Here is a 26293-nt window from a genome sequence, read left to right as displayed (position 1 = left end):
TCCAACGATTTTGTTAAAAAAATTCAAATGTTAGTTTTAAGCTAAGGTCTATCTTTTAATGGATATTTTTTTTTTGAAAATCATTATTAACGGTACCTGCCATAGAACCGTTTTTTTTCAAATCCGATTATCTTCGAAACTGCTTATTCGATTTCAACGAAACTTTTTGTGAAGAAGCATTTATATAAATTTAATATAAACCAGAAATAAAATTTTCAAAAAAATAATTTTTGAATTTTAAAAAAAAATTTGAAAAATTTTGTTTGAAAAATCAAATTTTCGATAACGGAACATTGAATTTTTTTGAAATTTTGTTTTTAGTGATTCCTACAAAATGGCATACCAATTTTATTTTAAAACTTTTTTTCCAAAAAATTATTTATAAAAAATTAGTTTTTAAAAAAACGGCTCAAACGATTTTGAAATTTTTTTTCTAAAAATGCATCTTAATATATCAATCAAAACTGCATACTTGTTTTGGAGAGCAATTTGATTTTAGATTTTTTTTTATTTTTTTAAAAAACGAATTTTATATTTTTTTTTTCTTAGGTACATTTTCCAAATTTCTATATAAAAAGTCTTAAAAATTATAGCAACTAAGAGCAAGTTCCTGCGACCCAGTTGTGCATTTTATTTTTTTTGGAAGAATGCATAAGTTGTTATACATGTAGCATATGAATATAGCAAGAGAAAAAAAAACTAAGTACTAAGCAGGTAATAAATATTATCTATAGTAACATCCTTTAGATATAAATGTATTTTACATACTTCGCTCAAAATTTGGGCCTTATCCCATTTGAGGGAACTGTTTAATCCATAACTACCTTAGAACAGAAATGTTTAAGATGGAACATAAGTCCACACATGTTTTTGAGGACTTATTTTTCATTGAGGAGGACGCTTATAAATGTTTTATTGACAGATTGGCAACCCTTTTTGATAGTTTCTATTATATCTATGTTTATGTCTATCTCATATATCAGAATATCTTTCAGTTTTGTTGGTGATACCAAACCCAACATACGTAAAATTCAAGTAGACTATAGGCTATTGTAGAACCCCATAGGAATGGAGCAAAGAAGACGAAGATTGTTGTTATTTTTTTTTTTTGTTTATTCCTTCAAACTGAAACGTTTGTTGTGTCCATCGTCATTGTCGACGACGCAGGCCGGATGGAGAACGTGTTGTCTTTAGGAATTTATTTTGTCAGTGAGCCAACAGCAACATGTATGTACAACTATGGGGCAAGTTTTTGCTAAAAGAATTCTTTTTTTTTTTTTCTTCCTGTAGGTACTTTCCAATTCCAACTCTCCAAAAACCCACAAGCCACGGCCAAAAGAACAGTGTATAACAGTTGAGAGGTGGGGTGGGGGTGATTTTTCATTTTGGCCAGTTCGCTGTCAGAGTTGCCCAGATGTCAGATGAACAAAAAGTTTGCCCTTGTATTGTATTTTGTGGCGTTGCAAGATGAGCTTACGAAATAATTAAATATTTAAACTATATACTTAACTAATCGATTTTTTTTTGTACCTACTCGTATTTCGATTGCAGATGTGAATGCTTTATCGATAGGTTCTAAACAAATTATTGTATTCAAATGGACATGATGTTTTGTTTATTGAATTTGTAAAAAGAAACTTTTTAAATAGTAGTTAAGTTTTTTCGTGGCTATTACCAAGGCTTAATGATTCATAATCAAATCAAAAACTTGTAGCTTCTCCATATCACAACTTGTGAAAGTCACACAAATAAGCAATACATATTTGTGATTTCCTTTACACTTGGTAATTAAACGTGTATATATGAGGCTTGAAGAAGAGTTCAAATTCTTAAAAGTGTTCTGCAGATAATTTAATTTTGATATTTCTTAGTTATCAATTCGTAGAACAACAGCCGGGAACTCTCCAACGATCTGCCGTATTGGGAAAATTACCTTTAAAAACACTGGTCTGCAAGGAAATCATCCTTTTAATAAAACTTTTCTAAAGGATTTTTGTATGCTGATTCCGGATCTGAAGTCAAAACTGGAATAGCACGTCATGTTTTTTTTTAGATATTCGCGTTAAAAAGTCTCAAAAACCCATTTTTTTGGCTGTTTTCGAAAACATATTTTGGCATAATGTAATCTTTTTCAATTAAAATTGTGAGGGTTTATGAAAGAACTTATTTATTTATTTGAAGGAGAAAAAAAAGATAAATTTTGCAGACCATAGTGTAATCAATCAGTAATGGGTTTCATTAAAAACAAGAAGGTTTTTGTATTAAATTAGTTATAATACCTATGATACTCATTTAAAAAAAAAATAATTTAGATGTCGCTTTCGTCGAAGAAAAGTCCAGTGCTCATTCTCAGTTTCTTCCTGCCGGAAAGCTGTAGGCGTGTAGGCAATGACTTTCTTGATATTTGACGATATTTACTTGCAGTAAACTTGATCCACGCAGTCACTTTCAGGCGTTTGGTCTGACGTCAGGGGTCAGGATGCTGTAAAGGAAGGGGCCAAGTTTTGATGCTTGGGCAACTTCAGCTGGATGAAAGAAAAGAAAAAAATATGCTGTATACCACTGGTCTGCAATTAAATCCTCCTTTTAGTAAAACAATACTTTTCTAAAGGATTTTTGTATGCTGATTTCTAATCCGAATTCAAAATTGGCCTAGCACGTCACGTTTTTTTGATATTCCCGTTAGAATATTTCAAAAACCCATTTTTTTGCTGTATTCGAAGAAAATGATCTCTAAAAATTCATATATATTTCTCCCTACAGCAAAAGTATACTTTTCTAATGGATTTTAGTGTGCTGATTTTGAATCCTGGTTTTTGAGATATAGTAGTTTTTTTGTGATTTTCTAAAACAAAACTTGATTTTGTGATAATTTAATGCGAAAATCTTAAAATCCTGACGCGATAGAATTTTTTGAATTCGGATTCTAACTCAGCACATCAAGAACTATAAGAAAAGTTTACTTTTGTTTCTAGGAGAAACAAATCTAAAGCTTTACAAGGCAGTTTATCGAATATGGTTTATTACACCGAAAAAAAAAAAAACCAATATCAATTTAACATTTTTTAAATATCAAATTAACATTTTTTAAATATCAGCCAAAAATGCTCTATAAAATGTGTTTTATGATATTTAAAATGTTAAAACAACATTTTTATTATCAGGATGATATTTAAATGTCACATTTTGGAATTTTTTTTTGATATTTTATTATCATTTTTTCATATCAATTTCTCATTTCAAATTATTGAAAACTATTAAATAAAAAATTCTTAATGTGTACTAATTTAAATGCGCTTTGTGTTTTTTCGAAGTAAAATGTATGATTTACTGAGAAAGTTTGATCGGCACTAAGATTTTACTTCACATAGTTTGGGAGAAAATAACGAAACAATTATATCACCTATAATAGAAAAAATAATATCACCATTATTTTGTAAGGAATATTCCCTTTCAGTAATGTTTTGAAAAAAGAAAGAAAATTCTTAAAATAATAAAAATAATACAAATGAAAAGGAAAGAAATAGGTTTCATTATAATAAACTAAAACGTAATTCTAGTCAACATTGATATTTTAATTGTCAAAGTGAAATTTTACTATCCACTTAAACTTAAAAAAATGTCAAAATGATATTTTAATTGTCAAAGTGAAATTTTCACTATCCCACCTGAAATTAAAAAATGTCAAAATGATATGATAAAATATCAAAATTGATATTTTAATTGTTGGACGACTTTTGTCACTGAAAAATGTTAATTTGATAGCTGTTATTATCAAATTTTTTTTTTTTCGGTGACAAATAAGATATTTCTAAATACAAAAATACTATATAAAATTACAAAACACGTAAAAATGTTGTTTAATGTATTTACATATTTGACTTTTTAAATATAATGGGGGTTGGTATTTTACATTTTCCTTAATCAAGGTGTTTTTTTTCAAGTGGGATTTACTAAAAACTGCAGGATTTCGATATTTTTGATGTTTTTTTCAAGATTCAAGTTAACTAACTTTAACTCGTTATATCTCCTAATTCACTTTTTGTGATTTGGTTCACTTCAGCTTATATAGGAAATAGTTCATATCATGCTTACCAATGGTAGTGTCATCTATACGATAAACGGGGAGTTATGGTATAGGAATATTTTTACACATTCTTCCACGAAAAACATTTCGATTAAAACCAAAAAACATAATTTAATTCACCATAATGTACAACATTCCCAAAAACTTAAAGTTAAAACCCATCAAAAACAGTGATTGAAAGAGATAAACGAAAAACCATGTCAGTATTACCTACTCCGTATACACTTCTTCTAACCACTACCTACCTCTCTTGCAATCTCATCAACTAAACTTAAACTTATTCAACAAAATAATCATTTATTCTCGGACAGCAAAATTATAACTTTTCTCATTTACAAGTCCAAGTATGTAGCAATATTCAATAATTACAACTCAAGCTGAGTTCCTAAAATGGCCTTTGAGACTATTATAGACATAGAAAGACCGCAAGTATGTTGGTAGACTTTCTTGCCTGCCTGCCTGCCTTCAGATTCAATGTTTAGTTTCATTAAATCAATGACTGGAGAGGCCCGAAAAATTGAGCTGAACTATGAGCAGCAACAGCAACCTTCATTACGAAAACAAAATTATATCCTTGCTATAATACTTCTGATTATACCTTTAGTTGTTGCAAAACTAGGAAAACCTTTTAGGACTAAAACCTATTATGTGGTCAGGTATGGGGACTTAAATTATATTCACACAAACCTACCTACACCTAACCCACACCCACACCTACTATACATCCCTATATAGATAAAGTCTCTCTTTAATAGTGGAGTAACTAAAGCTCAAAAATTGGCAATATTAGGGAACCCGGCCGAACAGCTTAGATTTTGATGATCTTTTTTTTCAAATGTCGGTAATTAAAAATACTTTAAAGTCTATAGATTAAAAATTGCCGGTGTTGCCGTTTTGATTTTTTAAATTTAATTGAAGTTTTTTGTGAACAAAAACAAATTTTTTTCAAAAATTTTTCTTAAATTTCATAAATTAATCGATGCCAAAAGATTGTCTAGGAAATTCAAGGAAAAAAAATATATGGGAGTGAGGGACAATCTTCCATAGTTCAAGCGATAGATGCAATTTTCTTATTAATTGACTTGAAACACAAAAAAAAATATTTGAACACAACGGCAACACCTACAATATTCAAATATACATTTTTTAAAAGCTAGAAGCTTAGTCATATATGTAAAATTAAAATTAAGTTAATTGAATGAACGGCTTTTGAAAGAATGGTAATTGAACTCAGATATTTGAAAAAAAAATTATTGAAAAAATTTTAACATGTCGTTTTTTAAACTTGGTCGTAATATAAAATGCATTTATTTTCAAATTTTTTTGGCCGCATTTATTATGATTTGAAATTATAAAATAAAATGTCAATATGTATTACGGTTTATGAAAAAAATTAAAAAGTATTTCATTTTCGAAGAACTTTTTTTAATAAAAGTTTTGAAAAAAAATGTAACTTATTTTTTTTTTAAAGTTCAACATCTGAACATAAAATTATTTTTTATTCATTTAATAACCCTTACTGTTGAAAGTTAAATAGCAAAAATTTAAAGTTCCTATTTACCACAGTCTTTGAGAAAATTAATTATTTCAATGCAAAAATTCAGTTGAAATTGAAGTAATTTTTCATTTTTTTTTTCAAAAGCAAAAAAGGTAAAATATATCACATTTTACCTTTTTTGCTTCGAAATTCAACTGATAACATTTATGGCCAAACATTTTTTTTTTTTAAATTCATATTTTATTAGAAAAAGTTTGGAAAAAAGTCATTTTAAATTTTTCTAATAATATTTTTTTTTTTAATTCTGAGTTTAAGGACCATTTTTTCAAAAGTCTTGATTGAATTTAGTGGATTTAAATTTAAGAGATAAGAATGAGCTTCTGGCTTTTTAAAAATGTATTTTAAAATATTGGAGGTGTTGCCGTTGTTTTCAAAATATTTTTTTTGTGTTTGAGGTCAGAATGTTAGAAAATTGCATTTATCGCTTACACGATGGAAGATTGTCCCTTACTGCCTTTTATATATTTTCCTTAAATTACCTAGAGAATCTTTTGCTATCATTTGTTTTATGAAATTTAAGCAAAAAAATGGTTTTGTTAAAAAAAAATGTAATTTTAATTTTAAAAAACAATACGGCAACACCGGCAATTTTTAATCTATAGACTTTAAAGTATTTTTAATTACCTACGTTTGAAAAAAAAAATCTTCAAAATCAGAGCTGTTCGGCCGGGTTCCCTAATAATTTGCTTTAGTTACTCTACTATAACATGTATCGCAAGTTTTTGCTAAAAGGATGAATATACGGTTGAGATGGACTTCGAAAGGGTGAATTACACGACCGTAAATATCCTCTTTGAACATCCAAATGAGTTCGTATATAACTTTTCTAGTTTCATTTTCATTTTCATTGTATCTTGTCTGTTGTATGCCTATATTATATGAGCCTTTTGTGTATCTATATGAGAGAGTGTTTATAAGTTTTTCCATTAGGATAAAGCGAGCCTCAAACAAGGACTCGATTTATACATTGGCAAAACAAATTTTGTTAATTATTTCTTCATTGATTGTTTCTTATTGAGAAAGAAGAGTCTATATAATATAGACTATATATTAGAGTATTGAAGAAGAGTAAGAATATATGTATGTTATAAGCTCGCAAGGAAAAAGGGAATAAGCAATTATTCTAGGTTAAGGACCTACTCATGCTGAATCAAATGCTTTGAAATAGGTTATTCTATTGCTATATATTTACGATGAGTGCGGAATCTAACTTAATTTTATTGTGGATACATAGATACAGGACTGACATATGAGTGTTTTTGATAGAAATTTAGAAATTCTAATGGAAGGAATGGATCTCTTTTGCAATATGGCTAATTGTCTAAACTTTTGGGAAACCTTTAATGCTATCCATTTTTTTCTTTTAAATTTTTTTCCAAATTTCCATGGACGTAGGAGAAATGCTTAGGTGAGACGTGAGAGCTATTGACAGATTCCAGGGGATAGCAAGGTTCTAGCTGATTCCAAAAAGTCTGAGAGTCTCGAAATGGAACGTTCGAAATATCGTCGCCCGAGAGTTGTTTTGTCGTAAACGCCAAAATGCACTTTTTTAAACTGGATATGTAGTAATAGGTTTTAGAACGTTCTCGTTTCATTTCTGTTATCAGATTTGTCCTATCGTTTACCGTTACTGAGATAATTAGTGTGCATTTTGTCGTATATCCACAAAATAAGCATCGGATTAGCGTTGGTTTGTCGTAAGCGCCAACTTTTGGCGTTGACGACAAAAATTCTATGTATTTTTCAGCTTTTTTTTCTTCAGTATTGGTTTGTCGTACGTCGTACAAAACAGATAGGGTAGAAAATTTCGAACTTGTTTTGTCTTACATGTACATATGTAGGTATATGACCCAAATAGAATATAAACAAATATAATAAACCTACTAGAAAAGTATTTATTGAAAATAAGGACTTCATGTGCTATAAGAACAATGAATTTAAAAACTAAGGGCTGCATTAAGCTTTGCGCTACTTGAGGTTTTGCAAGGAAGAAAAATGTGCATCTGAGAGACATCTCAAATGTTGTATTTAATTTTGTCATGGTTCTTGTCGTTTGTTCCTGCCGCTAGATACTTGACCTCATCCTCGGTCACAAGTACCGCTTATAAATATGTACACTTGTTGATCTTCTATCGAACACAAGATCAAGAAGTCGACCGTCGGTCGCGGGCGCCGCTTCGTTCAAGCGCGTTGTCTTGAGCGAAGTGAAAAAAGGTCGCAGTTTTATTGTTTTATTGTTGTACACTTATTGATCTTGTCACTTAGTTCGCGCGCGCTGTCTTCAACGAAGTAAAGTGAAAAAAAGGTTGCTGTTTTATTACTGTATACTTATTGATCTTGTATCGAACACACAAGTTCAACAAGTCGACTGTAGTCGTGGTCGCCGAGCCTGTAGCGCCTCTTCGTTCAGGCGCGTTGTCGTGAACGAAGCGAAAAAGGGTTGCTGTGAGTTTTGTTATTGCACCCGCTCGCAAAAAACACCTGCTGGTCGAAAATTATTTTTTTAAGGCGCCATTGTTCTTCGCTAAATTTGCGTTATTGTTTTGCAAGTTGATGATACTGATGATACTTTTACACTATTTTATAAAGCGAGCGGTAGAAAAGTGGAATATAAAAGCTCATCAATATTTAAAACATATAAAAAGTCTACCATAGCAACTCCTGTAAATTTGTTCAGCCAATGTCTTCAAATTACTAAAAAATCTAACTCGATAACTAAGGATAAGATTATTGATATTAAAAGCCTTTTCATATTTATGCCTAAATCAGACCAAGAATATTATGAAGCGTCAAATCAAAAAATTTGAATAAATTCTTTAGTTTGATATTTATTTAATTTACTTTTATTTATGACCATATATTAATTTAACCAAACTTGGTTTATTTTTATTTTATTTCTTTCATATTTCATAGCCATAGGATGACTTTTATTTTTTGTTAAGACATTTTTTAAATTTTTTTTATGTTTATGGTCATATTTTTTGGATTCGCCGGCTTTGTCGTGGGCTCTCCGACCGCCCTCACGGATTATTTTGCCAATTTTTTATCAACATATTCATTTTATCTCCAGCCTCAAGTCTCGGCAGCTAAAGGCTATGTATATACATTATACTGTACATTTATTGTAAAGTTATAATAAATAATAATAATAATAATATATTAATAATTGAGCCTCTAAGCCAAACCAATACTACTTCTATGTAATAAGAAACTATTTTTTAAATATTTAATTAATAAATAAAAACGAACTGTGAAAATTTTTTTATTTATTTTTTAGTATTGGAATGTTGTACGTGCGCCTACTTTGTCGTACGTGTACGGGATGGAAAAAAAAGTTGATTTTGGTGGCGTTTACGACAAACTGATTTTGGATAAAAACCTTGATAATTTGAAAACTAAAATAGATGTGACAATTTTGACAACATAAATATAAAGAAGATATCGCACAAAATATTCTATTAAAAATTGAAAAAAATCTATCGGCCAGTTTTTTTTTTATAAAAGCTCAAACCTTAAAATGCGATTTCCCAAAATTCCAAAATTGGCGTATACGACAAAACAATTCTCAGGCGACGATTATGTAGCTGTGGTTGAAGCTTGAAGAAATAAAGGCCAATAAATATTTTGACTGTTTTTAGAAATTTTTAGACGAAAAATCTACCTTCTTCCAATACAGAATTAGTACAGTAACACAAAAAAGAAATTAATAAAAAGTGAACTTTCTAACACTGGTCCTGGTGCCATTCAAGACGTGAGACAGAACATGAATTTGGTGGCAACCATTTTCAAAGAAGCCTCTAAAAGAAGAAAAATTACTAACGAGATCCGTACACTCAAGCTCATCAAAAATTCAGGAGAGTGAGGAAATTCTTCACTAATCTATGAACAGTTTCCAAGTCTATGCTTTGCATTACCTTCTCATGTTCTTACTAAATAAAAGTATCCGCCGTCACAGTAGAAGAATTTAATATTGTTGTAAGATAATACTATTTGACGCAATGGTTGGTGCGAAAAAGGACTATCACACCAGAGGTCTAGGTTCGCATCCCAGACTTAATTAAATATAAATGTAATAATAACAAGTGAATGTGAAATTAATTCTGTAAAGTAAGGATCACAACAAAAACATTACTGTTAAAAAAAGAGCCAAGTTCAAAAAGTACTGAGATTTAAAAGTGTACCAAGTTCAAAAAATTGGGTTCAAATTCGTATCAATAAAATTTTGATTGTTCTCTTGACAATTTTTCTTTTAATTGCCGATTTTTAAAGTTATTTCAAAAATTGCCAAGTAAACAATCAAAATTTTATTGATACGAATTTGAAACCAAACTTTAGAACTTGGTACACTTTTAAATCTCAGTAAACTTTGCTCTTTTTTTAACAGTAATGTTTTTGTTGTGATTTCACTACTTTTTGCAAAATATGGTGGTAGAATTAAAAATCCCTATATTTGATGAAAATTCAGTGAAAATGGGCGGTTGCCACGCCCCCTGGCTAAAATTCTCAAATTTTAAATTTTTTCTTTTGTATAAACTACCATCTCTACCATTCTACCAAATTTGAAGATTCTACGATAAATCAGAAGTGCTCTATAATTATATAATATTATTATAATATTTGATGAAAATTCAGCGAAATGGGCGTATGCCACGACCCCTGGATTGAAATTCTCAAATTTTCGATTTTTTCCTTTGTATACACCACACGACCGTGTAAAATTTCAAGTTTCTACGATAGCGGAAAGTTATCCATAATTTTGATGTTCTGTCAGTGAGTCAATGAGTCAGTTACGGTTTTTGCGATTTTTGAAAACCTATATCTCAGAAACTACTCATCGTAAGAAGCTGAAATTTTGTGATTAGTTTGGTTTCAGTTCAACAAATGTAGCGAGTTTGAAATTTCTAGCATCTTTGGTGTGGAAGTTAGAGGGGGGTCGAAAATGGCCTGAGTTGTTTCCTGTAAATAAGGGTGTAGTGCCAAAGTTGCTAGAGAACTTGGCTGGGCACTACCGTGCCCCTTGATTTAACGCTAGTGAAACCAGGCATATATTATGTATAAGGGTGGTCTCTTCTCTAGCACAAGATTAATGAAAAAATTTTCTAATTTTTTCAGATTTTTATCAAATTGAAATTCTTGGACTTTGCGTGTGATTTTTGGTTTATTCCCATTTATCCCCTTTCGGCTTGATTGAATTTGTTCTTGTTTTGCACAATTATATCCAAACTATTCATAGTAATATTGCATTTCTAGATATTATTAAAAATATATTCTTGAATCACAAGAAAATCGAAAAAGAAATCTATTTTCTTAGTATCTAGGTACCAATAAAACATTTTTTTCTAGATTTCTCAAAAACGACTCCAAACAATTTTCTGAAAATTTCGTCAACACGTTTATATGCAATGTTTAAATAATGTTGCATACTAAAAATTTTCTTGAGTATTTTAATTTCCTTATAAAAAAAAGCAAAAAACTATTAAAATTTGAAGCAACGTTATGAAGCAGCCTCTTCTCATTCACCGTCATCAACACCTCACGGTCATCCCAAGTTGAAGTGATAACACCCTGTGATGTAGTGAGCATTGTTTGCTCCCAACAAATTCAAATTCAAGAAGAACCCCAACAACAACAACAACAACCAGAGTTAGAACGGCCTACGAACAAATACAACTTGCGGAGCCGATCTAACCAACTTTAACATTTTATGGCAGTTTCCCGGTGACCACGCTCAATGAAATTTGATGCGAAACGTTCGGGGTGAGTACAAAAGTACTTTCTTTGTTTCAAAAAAAAACGCGGCTAATCCGAGAACTTTAAAAATTATGTCTGTAAGAAACCGTGAAAGCCTTAAAAGTTATAACAATTCTAATGTCAACCCTTTTTCCCAAATCCTTAAATTGACTTAAATTTCGCAAAGAAGCTTGTTCGATCAGCCATTGCACACGGTCAATATATTACACGCGTTTAACTATCCCAATACTGGAGGTCTGCAAAGAAAATCTAATAAACTACTCCATACAGGCTTGACAAAAAGATTACGCAATCAGAATTCAAACTTGGTTGAATTCGAGTGTTTCTGATGCGATGCCCTAGGTCAGGTTGACCACAATTTCTTGTGCATCTGCATCTGCATACTAAAAACCTTAAATTCAAATTACCAGCATGACACCGCCACCACCGAGCAAATACCATTTCGATGTCAGCTTTTTATTTGACATTCGCGGCGATAATTATCCGAACAATTTAACCTCTCATGGGATTGTTTTATAATAATTTTGCACGAGGAATTAGCGCGATGTTACTTCCGTTTCGTATTTATTTCCCTCTACTTTCACAAAGGCAAACTCGAATTCGTTGGAAAATCTATAGAGATATATTGTTCAACAAAAAAACATATGTTCACATGCACGAACTTTAACTATATTTTCTATACACAACGTGTGCCTCTGTGCCAGCCTACACACAACAAAACAAAAGCCAACAACGAACGCAAACGCCCAGTTTCGCAAAAGTGATGCTCATTATCGAAAGGACATGGTTAGTGGCTGATAATAACAGAATTTATAGCGTCTGGTTCGGGCGTTTGCGATGGTAATTTATGTCAGAGTTTGACCCACTGAATTATGGCGGTTTAACTGATGCTCTCGCTCTTTATTGGGATTTTATGTGTGTTTTTTGCTTTTATATTATTATGATTTTTCGCCCAATATAACTATACTTTAATAATAATAGCATCATAATAAAATAAAAATAGAGCTTGCAATGTGTCAAGTCAAGAGGAGCTATATCTACCAATAAATTTATGATTTCACATGCAATTAAATTAAATAAATTAATTATCAGTGGTTGTTGATGGTTACATGCGAGCGCGGTCAAATGTGTGTTAAGGTAATAAATTTGTTTTTGCTCTTTTTTCCAATTTTTATGTATGTATTATTACATTATTATTTGCCATCAAGGATCAAAAATTTATTTCATATTAACTTAAAACTTAAATACATTTTAACTTAAGTTAATTTTTTTTTTTACTTTAACTTAAGTATGGTTTATGTTGATTTATTTCTTGTTTAAGAAAATTTAAAATAGTTTTTGTAATATTGGAATTTTGGATTTTTATCTACCTTCTTAAAACGTCGAATTGCATCTAAACGCATAAAAATAATTGTTAAATGTTCAACACATTTTCAGACCTAATAGACCCCACGCAACGGTGGATCCAGGGGGGGGGGGGGGGGCACGGTGGCACGTTCTTCCTCAAAAGCGACCTCTACTTATAGATTTTTATAAATATTATGGTTTTTAAGAAAATTACTCCACGGATACCTTTAAAAATATGGAAAGAAATAGTGTTCCAAATTTCAAAAGAATCCGTGCAGTAGTTTTGAAGTTATTAAAATACTCATAACTTGGTCAATTTGGCTCCAATAGACCTACAATTTGAACACAATATTTCTGAGATATAAAAAAATTTTAATGCAAATAAAAAAAAACTGGGTTTCCCGGGAAAAAGTGTAAGTGTAAATTACTAGCTTTAAGAAAAGTTATAACACAGGATTTTACGTGCATTTTATGATTTTTAATTTTTTTTTTCTCCCGTCTAATCGGGAGGTAAGTGGGTAAGAACTTAAGTCACTTTTACTGTACCAACAGAATGTAAATTTTTCCTTCCGAATAACTTTTTTGTCATTTGGTACATATTTGATGTGGAAAATGTGCACAAATATTTTTGGCCAGGTTAAGACCAAAATACCGCACTGTGCGCCGTTCAAATTCGCTGTTTGTCAGTCAGTCGTATGATACTTCACTTTATTTCTAACTGCTATTGCTGATTTTTTTGCCAATCCGTCCCTTGTGATAATAATTTGTATGAAATTTTCTATTACGAACGAATTTTGTGATTGTTTTTTTTTCTGAATTCGCATTTAGTCTACGTTACGAATGAATTTCATGATAAAGCCAGTTAAATTCTTAAAAAAACAACTCTAGCTACGAAATAAGGAATTCTTTGCAATAAAGAGTGCTTTAAAATATATATGCAAAATAAGTAAGATGGAAATTTGAAGATGAAGGATCTAAAATGCGCTGAAGTACATTACATAGCTTCCTTTTTAGCACATTACCAACGTATAATATTGCGATTTATTGAAAATTTCCCAAGAAAATTTTCACTTTTATATTCTGAACAAAATAGCAACAAATTAAATAAATACAATGTTTATATAATGGGAAACCGACTAAGTTATGAATACCAGTGTTATGCGCGACGGAGTTACGAAAAACCGAAGTTACGAAAAACTTTAGTTACGAACACCAAAGCTATGAAACGATGTTTTTGGGTTGGCAACCATTGAGATGAACGATATACTGGAGGAACGTACCAAAAAGCTAGAGCGTATAGGTTGAGTCAAGGCAAGAAAAAAATTGTATGGGACGGGGGTGTCTATACCCCTCCATTTAGCCGGGAGGGGGGATTTTCTAAAAAAAATGACTTAATTTGGAAAAAAATTATTTAAAATCAACGGTTACACCAAAAGTAACGTACTTTACGTTTTTGTAAAGCCGAAAACTGTATCTTTTAATTTGTTTTTAAATATAGCTATTTAATTGACTAGTTTTTGAAAAAATTAGTTTTCAAAATCAAAATTTTGAAAATAAAAGTGAAAAAATAAATTTCGAACTTATTTGTTTCAAAATTGTATGTGATTAAGTGCTAATTTAAATTACATAATTTAATGTTCTTATTTGTTTTTAAACTAAAACTGAAAACTGGACCAAAAAACGTCTTGTCGTTTTCGATAAATTAAAAAAAAACCAAAACTACTTTTTTTCAAAAAAGCCATATATTTTTTTTTGAAAATTAATTTTTCAAAAACTGTTCGATTAAACAGATTTATTTAAAAACAATATACAAGAACAAGTCTTTTGCCTTACAAAAAAGTACAGTACGATATTAATGGTAAGTCATTATTTTAGAAAATCCCCCCTCCCGGCTAAACGGAGGGGAATAGAAACCTCCGTCCCGTACAATTTTTTTCTTGCCTTGACTCAACCTATACGCTCTAGCTTTTTGGTACGTTCCTCCAGTATATCGTTCATCTCAATGGTTTCCAACCCAAGAACATCGTTTCATAGCTTTGGTGTTCGTAACTCTGGTTTTTTGTAACTTCGGTTTTTTTGTAACTTCGGTCTTTCATAACTTCGGTCTTTCATAACTTCGGTCTATCATAACTTCGGTTTCTCGTAGCTTCGGTTTTTCGTAACTTTGACGCTTGTAACTCTGTCGCGCATAACTCTAGTATTCGTAACTCCGTTACCATTTCATTAATGAAGGTCAGTTTACTTTTTAGGTTTCAAATTATTTACCCAAATTTTGTGTTTTTGGACCATTTTTTTGCAACATATTCACACTTCCTATGATTTGTTATTTTGTATGACTGTTGTTATTTTTTGTCCTATTTTCAGATATTTACAAAACTATTGGACACAGCCTAAGAATTGCATCTAGATTTATCACAGTTGACCGAATTGCAGCGAAAGTTGAATATGCAAACGAAATATTCATGCCTATTACCGAAGACGCAGTGATACACTCCCCGGGAAACTACTCGATCCGCAACCGAATCAAATTTCAATTCGTGAACTCCCCGGGATGAACTGTATTATCGATCCACGAAAACACACTAAACTGCTTACCGACATACGTCATTATTGACACCATCATAGTCAAATGTCATTCTATCACTTCAGTAGAGAAAATTTAGAATATAATGTACATATGTCAGTTTCCAAACTGTATCGAAAGTATTGGTTAGAAACATATTTTTTGTGTCTTAGCGCAAAAGTGAAGTATATAGTGAAGTGTTGCTTATACAGTAGCAGTTTTATGCAATTCTAATATTTGAGATACTTTTTTTGCAAGAAACACTCTATGCGTATGCTATTGCTGCAGTACCACTGATCGTCAATGTAACTTATACAAATCCTTACACTTCCCTACAAAACGTTCTTCTATTTTTTACATTATAATCTTTCATCATTTCAAAATCCTCTCACCTAAATAAATGATTTCTACTTATTCAAAAAATCTCGTAATCACCTAAAAAAAGCTATTCAAATTGGCTTCATTTTACCAACCACAACAACAAAAATTTCCTCAACCAACACGCCTCTCAAAACTCCAAAACTATTTGCATTTTAAAATAAGAAGAAATTTTCAAAAATATTGCTTACCATCAACTATTTTAATACTTAAAATATTGCATCAGCATAAGATTTGATTTAAAATTTATGGTTCCTTCTCTCTCGAAGCTATTATAATATCTTGGATCTCTAAGAATATAAACTTTCTATACTCGAAGAGAATTATACCCTTAAATCCGGTAAGATGATGATGCCCGCCGCCCGATATAACCCCATGGTAATTGATGCAGACGAGCGTTTCAAGCGAGCATTAAATTCCTAAAGTAAAATGAAAACCTTCCATAAATTGGTCCATAAGTACACCTGATTAATCCTTATCCTAGCATCTACATGGGTACTAACGTTTTATTGCGATAGCATCATCGTCTCCTTATACTACCACCAACAGAAGTAGCAGCAGCAGCAGCAGCAAAGCCCATCAAGGACCCATCAAGAGCAGAAATGGTGCATGCAGAAGCCCCATCGTCATCATCAACAGCATCATCGGGAATGTAATCCCCGAAGAATGAAAGAGAGGGACAGCAACAACAAGTAAACAAACAAATAGAAAGAAAAAAACGACGACCAGAGGAGCACCAAGGACCTTCAGGCATCAGGATTCGTTGCGATCCAAGGCAGAAGAAATTATTCGCAGACACAATGCAGTGGAAATATGCCTTCCAGCAGGAAAAGCAGGACAAGATTGGTTAGGGTTTGCAAAATGGTGCGGGGTGGTGGAGATGAGGATAGAGGATGTTATGGACATAGACTGCAAATATGCTGGGCTTCTAAACAATTTTGCACGTTGCAGAAGCAACCACATTTCATCGTTGATTGTTTGTTGTTTTTCTATTATAGATACGACCCTCAACCCCCCAAAACATCGCAGCTGCCAATGGACGCTTTTTTGCTGGTTCCCCTCCTAGCCAAGAGCACACCAGTTCTATCCTTCTCGCTGTAGCCTCATTTAAGCTTCTATCTATCGAGCATATACTGGGGAACAAATTAAGGAGATTTTCAGTAACCTGGCTTTGCGGGACGAGCTAGGTGCAAAATACCTTTAACACTGGGGTAAAGATATTTTTGGAATTTACATCGACTTATAAGAGATGGTACCTGTATACAATATAATGCAATAATATTGTGTTGGAGCGAAGAAAAATGCATACATTTTGCATTGATGTGCATAATTTATTAAGTTCGAAGGAATATTAAGGAATTTTAAATAATTTTTTTTTTGTTACAAATATTGGCAGAAGATAGAGATAGGTATAGAAAGGGCCTTTATAGCACTTATCCTTTACTTAAGTAGTTTCCTCAAATATCTAAGGATGGTTAAGTCTATAAGGAGAGGTTATATTCTCAGAAATGGCTTTGACTTTTTAGTAAAGAATGCTTGCCTTCATCTGCTTCAAAATGCCTTTCATATGCAGTATATTTCCACAAATGCTGATTTATTCAATGCAGATGGTTTGTTGTTTTTACTGGCTTACCGGCAGCCTTCATTATAACGTTTCAGTGGGTTTACTACGTTTACTTGAAAGCCAAAATCTCGAAAGACAAAATCTCGAATTGTGTAAGGCACGTTAGAAGCAAAATAAATGTAAACCTCATTCATAGAGCTCAGACTTAAAGTCCCTTACTTTGGCGGACCGAAACCAAAAATTAGCTTTTAAAATGCTTTTTAATTCCACAAACTTGCTTTTTGTAGCCTCAACAATTTTTTTTGTTATTCAAAATTCCGCTAAAATAAGATTGGAGTTAGCGGACGAAAATAGGAAAAATTATTATTTTTGTGATGCGCAAAATTGTAGCTAGTTAAATGCTAATTTATTGCGCAAAAATTAATTTTGTAGCTCCACCTAGTATAGGTACTTTTAAGGTCTTCTTCTTTTATAATTATGGGTGATAAGATTAAACTGAGGCTTAAAATTAACCTGCAAAGTTACAGATTTATCCATTAAACAGTTTTTCTGTAGCAGCTGTAAATGACTTATACTTCTAATCACTTTTTAATTTCATTTATAAATATCGTTTAAATTCTAGATGAACAAAAGAATAGTAAAAAGTTTTCAAAAAAAGGGAAAAATATCCAAAAATGTTATGAAAATTTTTTGTTCAAAATTTAACTTTTTTTGAAAACTTTTAATTTGTCTTTAGTTCATCCAGAATTTAAACTATATTTAAAAAAAAAATTATCTTAACCCTTGAAGCCATGTCGCCTTGTCTCCATGTCGCCTTAACTTTGTCTTCTATTTTTATTAAGAAAACAACTAATGACAGTTTTTAAAGATAATTTAAAAATTCGATACGCTAATTTATCAAATTTCCATAACTTCTAGTAAGCCAAAGAATCCGTCTATTAATTTAGGCTCTACTCTTTCCTTATGCAGACAACAACAACAGCTCTGAAATCAAACGAAGAATTTATTCGTCATACAGTTTGTCTTTTCACAAATCTTTTACGCACAGTTTTTATTCAAAAAGTTTATTAAAAAAAATATACATAGATATTAGCCCATTTGCTATTAAAAGTTTTATAACATAGGGCTCAATCTAGATTGTATCAACATCGTCAAAAATGTAATTATAATAGAAATAATTTTCAAACAAAATCCACAATTTATTTCAAATAAACCACAAATATCAAATGATACTTGAGTCATCCTCAGTTTGCCCAAGAACTGTTCAACCTTAAAAAAAAAAATCGTTAAAAACAATGATTAACAAAAAAAATAATGCAAATTATTCCATAAACTTACGCTGCAATCCCAACGACAATCAACATCAGTACATAAATTCTCCCACTGACTTCGTAATGCAATCTTCGATCTGTGCACAGTCAAAACCATTACCATAACAAATATAAATAAATCTTCAATTTGAAAAATTCCAACAAACATTACAGACCATTTAATTGTTCCCAATTGCAAATAAGTCAAAAATATATGATGAATATTCGAAAATACCATTACAATCTCAAAAATTAACATCAATAAAATATGCCATTGAAAAATGAAATGAAACCTTGCTACAATTTTGAAAATTTGCAAATAAAGTTCGGTACACCGATCCAATTCGTCAGAAAAATCACACAACATTTGCATCTGCTGAAATTTGGTCAGATTTTTGTTTCTATCTACAATTTCTACGCGTTTAGCAAGAGCTATCATGTGATTTCCAATGTTGTAATATAAGCCGGATGCTACCAAATAACCAAAAGTCACGATATCGCCTGCCGCAAGAACCCCAACACAAGCAGAATATCCAACAAAGTATTCTATTAATAGAGTATAGTCTTGTTCCGAAGAAAAATTCCACAAAAACATATTGATACTTGCAAGAATTTTAATTAAATTACATACAACTCGGCTAAGGACTAAAAACTTCCACTCTGGTCCAAAGATTTCATTATTTTTGGTCAGTTTGAATAGGCGAATAAATACATCAATAGTTTGGTTAATAATTTTGACAAGTTTTTGATGACATGTTAGTTGAAATATTACACACATAATGGTGAATATTAAAATACCCACAAATTGAATAATAAGAATTGCCAGAAGTTGAACGTCAAGTACATTCGAAAACATTCGTGGTAGAAATCGTATGAAAGACATTAGGCCAATTAGTCGGAGTGTAATTGACCAGATAAGAAGTTTATAGGATTTTTTAAGTCTAAAACGACTCGAAGATTCCACCGAAGTTGTTAAGATGAAACAATATATTCCAAATATTTGTCCATAAAAGTACATTATTTTAAGGAACAGTAATGTTCGAAGATGCTTACAACCAGCTTTGACTGCCATTTTGTTTAAACTGAAGTTATAAAAGAGTTTCATCGATTATTTTTATTATATTATACCAAATAGATGGTAAACTTTGAAAGCATTCAGCAGAAATTGGGTTTTAATTGGGCATTTTAATCAATTAATGCAACTGTTGGGGCGTAGGCGTACCTTTTTCTTTTTTTGGTTTTTCCCTTTGGTTTCTTTAAAGATTTAAGTTTCCTTTTTGTTTGTATTTACTTTATTTATTAGTTCAACTTAATTGATTACAAATTGTATAAAGTTTCTTTTTTTTTATTTTCTTTTGGTTTTAAGTTTTTCCTTTTCTTTAATTTAATTAGGTACTACTTTCGTTGTGTTTGTATGCTTGATGTGGTGGTGACTGGTTGACGTTGAAAGAAAGAATGAATGACAACTTTGAATTGAATGGATGCGAGAATGAATGTGATTGAATAGGTTTTTTACTGTTGAAGGTTGGCTGCAATGTCAATTTTTATTTCGGACCGGGAGGAAACGAAACGTGGGCGTGTTCGAGAATAGGGAGAATTTGCGTTCCGCAATTTTCCGTAAAACGGAGTACGCAATTCTCCCTAAAAACGGAGTACGCTTTTCTCGTAATCGTTTGTGGTTCCCCCCGGTAGAAAGTTCTGAATTGAACATTACCGCCCGCCTTGCAACCTTGCAACTATTAAATGAGCTAAAAACAAACCACCAACACACCAGAACAAATGATGAAGAGTTAAATTATTTACTTTTATGACTTAATTCAATTTTAATAAAGAAATTAGTAAATTTGGAATGATACAAGAATTTCAATTTGCAAAATTAAAAGTACGAGATACAAATTTTATCCCTATGCTTGAAATTTCGGCAGGCAATAACTAAAAATTATAATAAATGTATATATAGATGCGAAAATTCGAGCTCCTTACCATACCTTCCCTATATAAATTCATATATTTTTGTTTTTTTTTTTTTTTTTTTTACGAATGGTAAGCAATTTTCCTTTATCTCTTTTACGAATTTGTTTTCATTATACTCAAATTCATCTATATTTAAGAAAAAATCGTTTTTCACTTTACTTTTGAGGTAGAAGGATGCAAATTTTGGCAATCGAGCGCGTGACTATTCCCTTTTCGGTTCGAATTTCCGCGACGCGAATTTTGTTATCATGTCCGGCGTGCACGTTGATGACTCTCCCAAGGCGCCACTCGTTTGGGGGCAAATTTTCATTTCGTATAATGACGAGATCGTCAATTTGAACATTTCTTTCGGGATACTTCCATTTATACCGTTTATGGAGTTCCTTTAAATATTCCTCTTTCCAACGAGCGCTTAGTTGATGATGAAGAATTTGCAACTTTCTCCACCGATTTATAATACTTAACGATTGATCTGAATATGACGGTTCGGGCAAACCATTTAACACTCCTCCAGTGAGGAAATGACCAGGGGTCAGTGGGACGATATCTGACACATCTTCAGACATCGGTGACAAGGGTCGCGAGTTCAAAGTGCATTCAATTCGGGTAAGCAAGGTAGTAAATTCTTCGAATGTGAATTTTTCATTACCTGCTACCTTCCTGAAATGCCCTTTGAAACTCTTGACCCCCGCTTCCCACAATCCACCCATGTGGGGTGACCCTGGAGGGATAAAATTCCATTTTAATTTGTGAGCAACTGCACTAGGGCAATGTAAAAGTGATTTGTGGAAATTAGATAAAAGAACTTTGGATGCACCCACGAAGTTCGTGCCGTGATCTGAGAACATTTGTTCTGGAGTTCCCCGTCGAGAAATGAAACGAGTAAATGACGCAAGAAATGCTTGAGTCGTTAGCTCACTAACAAGTTCTAAGTGTATGGCACGCGTTGCAAAACATACAAAAATACAAACGTACCCCTTGTCTAAACGACATTTTCGACCATAATACGTCTTAATGAGAAACGGACCCGCAAAATCCACTCCAGTATTCGTAAAAGGGCGACCTAAAACCGTTCTTTCTTTAGGTAACGCACCCATCAATTGGGTTTGAACATGTTTTTTGTACCGAGTACAAACTGTACACTTTATAATACACTTTTTTACCAGATTTTTAACCTGCGGAATCCAATATTCCGATCTTATCATGCGCATCATGATTTGAATTTCACCATGTAGTGAAAGCTCGTGAATGTATTGTATATAAAGTTGAACAAAAAGACATTTTACGGGAAGAAGTATGGGGAATTTTTCGTTATACGATAAAGTTGACAAAGCTAATCTCCCATTCGCACGCATGACACCCTTGTCATCAATAAAGGGATTGAACTTTCCTAACCAACTTTTCGACTCTAAATGTTTTCCCTGTATTAAATCACCATATTCTTTTTTGAAATATTTTTGTTGTGTGAAGACAATTAACGTTTGTTTGGCTAAATTAAATTCTTCATATGAAAGTTCCGGAGAAGAATATTTTGTACCTCCATGCCTTTTAAAAGAGTGATGAAACCGCTCCATGTAAGCAAATACGCACACAGCCTTAGGCCAGTTCGAAAATTTAGCTAAATCTTCCTCGAAGTCCTGTACGACCTGTTGTTTAAACGACTTTACCTTTTTCACTTCTAGATTTGACTCATCAACTGGTTCAAGCTTGGTTTGTGGCCAAATTGATTGAGGTTTCAATAACCAGTGGGGACCATTCCACCACAAAGAGCTTTCTCTTAAATCCACAGGGGATACTCCTCTCGTGGCTAGATCAGCTGGGTTTTCACCCGAAACTACATGCGACCAATCCGTCACCGCCGTATTTTTCAAAATTTCTGCTGTTCGGTTTGCCACAAACGTTTGCCATGAACATGGTTGTTTTTGAAGCCAGGCTAAGACTATAGTGGAATCCGTCCACAACTTAACTAATGAAACATTTTGAATTTGAAGAGCTGTTGACAATAAACTGATCATTTTAGATAGAAGAACTGCCCCTTGCAACTCTAGCCTTGGTAACGAGATAGTATTTACTGGCGCTACCTTTGATTTCGCCCACAAGAGATGGGAGGTAATTTTATCTTGTTGTTGCACTCGTAAATAAATACATGCCGCATAAGCCTTTTTGGACGCGTCACAGAATCCGTGGATCTGTGAAACAGCGTGCGGAGTGTATTCCACCCATCGTGGTATGCTTACATTTGCAACCTCGGGCAAACTTGCCACAAAAACTTTCCAACTCTGTTCGGTGGTGGGAAGAAGACAACTATCCCATTCAGTTTTATCCTTCCAAATTTGTTGCATCAGTATTTTTGCTGTGATCACAATAGGGGCCAACCACCCTATAGGATCATACAATTTTGCAATGACGGATAGAACTGAGCGTTTTGAGAAAGAGTTAGATTGTGGTATTGATTGTACCGAAAACGAAAATGTATCTAAAGTAGCTTTCCATTTTATGCCAAGCATTTTTACAGAACTTTTATCATCAATAGTTAGGAAATCTTCGTTAAGAAGTGAACCTTTAGGCAGAGGACTCAGTAACTCCTTCGCGTTCGATGTCCACTTTCTTAAATTGAAACCGGCAGACTTTAATACCTCAATTAATTCGAATTGAGCTTCTACCGCAGTGGAAATGTCATGAGCCCCTGAAAGAACGTCATCTACAAACAACTCGTTTAAAAGAATTTTTGATGCTAGAGGATGAGACCGATTTACTTCCTTAGCCAACTGATGCAAAGAACGAATTGCTAAATATGGGGAGCAGGAAACCCCAAATGTTAGTGTTAACATTTCAAAAACGCTTAGATCATCTTTCGGGTTCTGACGAAACAAAATTTTTTGAAAAGGCGTTTGATCGGGATATATTTTTATCTGTCGATACATTTTTTCGACATCACTGTTGAACACGTACTTATAAAGCCGCCAATTTAACATCAAGAGTGTTATATCCGTTTGAAGTGCCGGGCCTGGATACAACAAATCGTTTAAACTCTTCCCGTTTGAAGAGGAACATGATGCGTTGAAAACAACGCGAACTTTTGTTGTTAGGCTTTCCGGTTTAATCACTGCATGATGTGGCATAACATATGATGTGCCGTTTTCGCAAACCTTATCCGCGGAATCACTTGGTTTCATATGCCCTAAATCAATATATTCCGAGAGCACCGAATCGTACTCATTTTTAAGTATGGGACTATATAAAAGACGCTTTTCATTTCGTAGAAATTGACGTTTTGCAATTTCATACGAATTTCCTAACCCTGGACTTTGAAAGGAATCGTCTTTAAACGGTAGCCTTACAACAAACCGACCCGTTTTATCTCGGTACGTTGTTTTTTCGAAAAGATTTTCGCAGAATTGTTCTGCGGCCGTTAAAAATAAGATTTGTGGAAGCTCCTCAAGTTTCCAAAATCTTTGGATTTCTTCATCCACCGTTACCTCATTAAAAAAAGACAGCGATCGAGTATATTCGATATTATTTTGAGAAATGGGTGGTTCCAAAGGACCCAGCAATACCCATCCGAAAACTGTGTTCTGAGCCATAATTCTTTGAAAAACATTAAATTTTAATCCATCGCGAATAATAAGTGGGTATAAATCTGCACCGATCAGTAAATCAATCTTTCCACTTTGATTGAAACAAGGGTCCGCTAAGGGAAAGTCAAACAAATTTTGAGTATTTCCAATATCAATGGATATGGAAGGCAAACTGTCCGAAACCGTTTTAAGGACAAGTGCCCGAGCGGAAAGTGAAAATTGTTTATCGAATTTCGATCTGAGAGTGAATGAGCACATTTTGTTTGAAGTTGCCGTTACCGAGGAATTAACGCCTGCAACCGTTGCCATAACCGATTGAACGGGCAATTTTAACTTTCTTTGAACTTCTTCGGAAATAAATGAGATTTCCGAACCCGGATCAATAAGCGCCCTCCACTCAAAATCAGTGTGATGGTGATGAATCCGAATCATCGCAGTAGCTAAAAGAGTTGTGCGTTTAGTTTTGGCAAAAAATGCTTTTGCCGAAACATTGGGGCTTTCTTCCGTATTTGAAAGCTTGAAATTTGAACTGTCCCTTGGTACAGTATGTTGTTGGGCATTTTGACTTGCAGCTGAAGTTGAATGAGTGGACTGTATTTGTGGAGTAAAGCTCCCCGAAGGAGATTTGTCAAAATGTAGCAATGAGTGATGTTTTCCCTTACAGTGAAAACATGTACTTTCACTCTGGCAGGCGGTTACCAAGTGACTGAATGCTAGACAATTATAGCAATATTTTAATTTCCGAATAGTGTTTCTCCTTTGAGAAACGCTCATTTTCAAAAAATCTGGGCATACACGAAGTGCATGAGTCCCCTTACAAACTTTACATTGCGAACTAACTTGAGCGTGATGTGTTCGAACACGTGGAAATGAACTTGAAGATTGCTGTTTTGAACCCGAATTTTTCAAAACTTTATCTTCTTTGTTCATGTCTGAAACGTTATCTAGGACCCGGTACCTATTTGTGATAAAAATGTTCATTTTTTCCCATGATTGAATTTCCTTTGGATTCGCAAGTGATTCTTCCCAAAGGGATAAAGTCTGTGGTGGGAGACGAGACGCACAAACGTATGTAACCAACGCATCCCACTTTTTCACCTCAATACCATACGACTCTAAAGCTATAATAGCTTCATTAATATTGCTCTGCAATTCCTTTAATGCATCTGCCGATTCAACCGTTATGCGCACCTGACCAAGCAAAATACTTAGATGATTATTCACTAAAACCCTTTTATTTTCGTAGTGTTCTTTGAGAGCTGCCCAAGCAGCCTCGAAATTATCATCTGTTATCTCAAATTTAGAGACTATGCTTAAGGCATGATCTTTAGTTCGAGCACGCAAGTGAAAAAGTTTTTGAACGGGACTTAACCTTGCGTGTCGAATGTAAAGTGCCGTAAACATGTCTCTAAATGCTGGCCATTTGAGAAAATTGCCACTAAATATTTCCGTTTCACACGGCGGAAGATGCATATGATGCTTTAATTCGACATTATCACTCTTTTCGTTATTCGATTTTAAACTAACCTCTTGGGGCCGCGTCGCCTCCAAAATATCACTGAGAAATTCAATATATGTGTCCGAAGAGTTTCTATATTTTGCCTTAACCTCAGGGAGTGACGCGATGAGAACGTCATCAGCGGCCGCCGCACTTATATATTCACTGTATGCTTTCTTAACATCAAGCCAAAGTGCTTGAAGTTCAACCCGATAAGCTTCAAAAGCAGATTTTTTTAGCTCTCTAGCAGATTTTCCTTTAAATGACGCATGTAAATCAACGAGCTCATCGCATGCCAAAATTAAAGCCTCCAAACTCATTTCAAATGAAAAAGTAAAAACCGCGTGATAATCTACTCAACAAAGAAAAATGCTTACCACCCAAGCGTATCAATTTTACCGCTTCTTACTGTATTTAAAACGTACCAATTTTTACCGTTTGTAAATACCCCGCACAATGTATATATATGTATATAACGTACCAATTTTTACCGTTAATATACACATATCCCTTTTACCGTATTAATAAGCGCACTGAATTTTCGCACAAAATACTTTCAATGAAATTTATTTTATAATATAAAAAATCTCAAGCATATGGTAAAATATTGTAAATGTACCTGTACAAACTCAAATGTATGATGGCTGCAACTGATGACGTATATATGGTGATGGTGACTCTGATG

The 26293-nt window shown here is 32.9% G+C and overlaps 1 protein-coding gene across 1 annotated transcript; it reads right to left on the bottom strand.

The window, feature by feature from the left end:
* Window positions 1–20687: 20687 nt before the first annotated feature.
* LOC129915036 (uncharacterized) lies at window positions 20688–25928 on the bottom strand. The gene has a single exon (XM_055994491.1). It carries the CDS (start codon window positions 25926–25928, stop codon window positions 20688–20690), a length of 5241 nt encoding a protein of 1746 aa, XP_055850466.1.
* Between the last annotated feature and the right edge of the window lie 365 nt (window positions 25929–26293).

This window comes from Episyrphus balteatus, chromosome 3 (assembly GCF_945859705.1).
Source record: "Episyrphus balteatus chromosome 3, idEpiBalt1.1, whole genome shotgun sequence".
Classification (NCBI taxonomy): Eukaryota; Metazoa; Arthropoda; class Insecta; order Diptera; family Syrphidae; genus Episyrphus; species Episyrphus balteatus.
Note: the sequence above shows the minus strand (reverse complement) of the source record. Positions and strands in the feature narration are given on the sequence as shown.

Bases quoted from the DNA above. Each gene is read 5' to 3' on its own strand.
- LOC129915036 (XM_055994491.1), bottom strand. From the start codon at position 25,928: ATGAGTTTGGAGGCTTTAATTTTGGCATGCGATGAGCTCGTTGATTTA.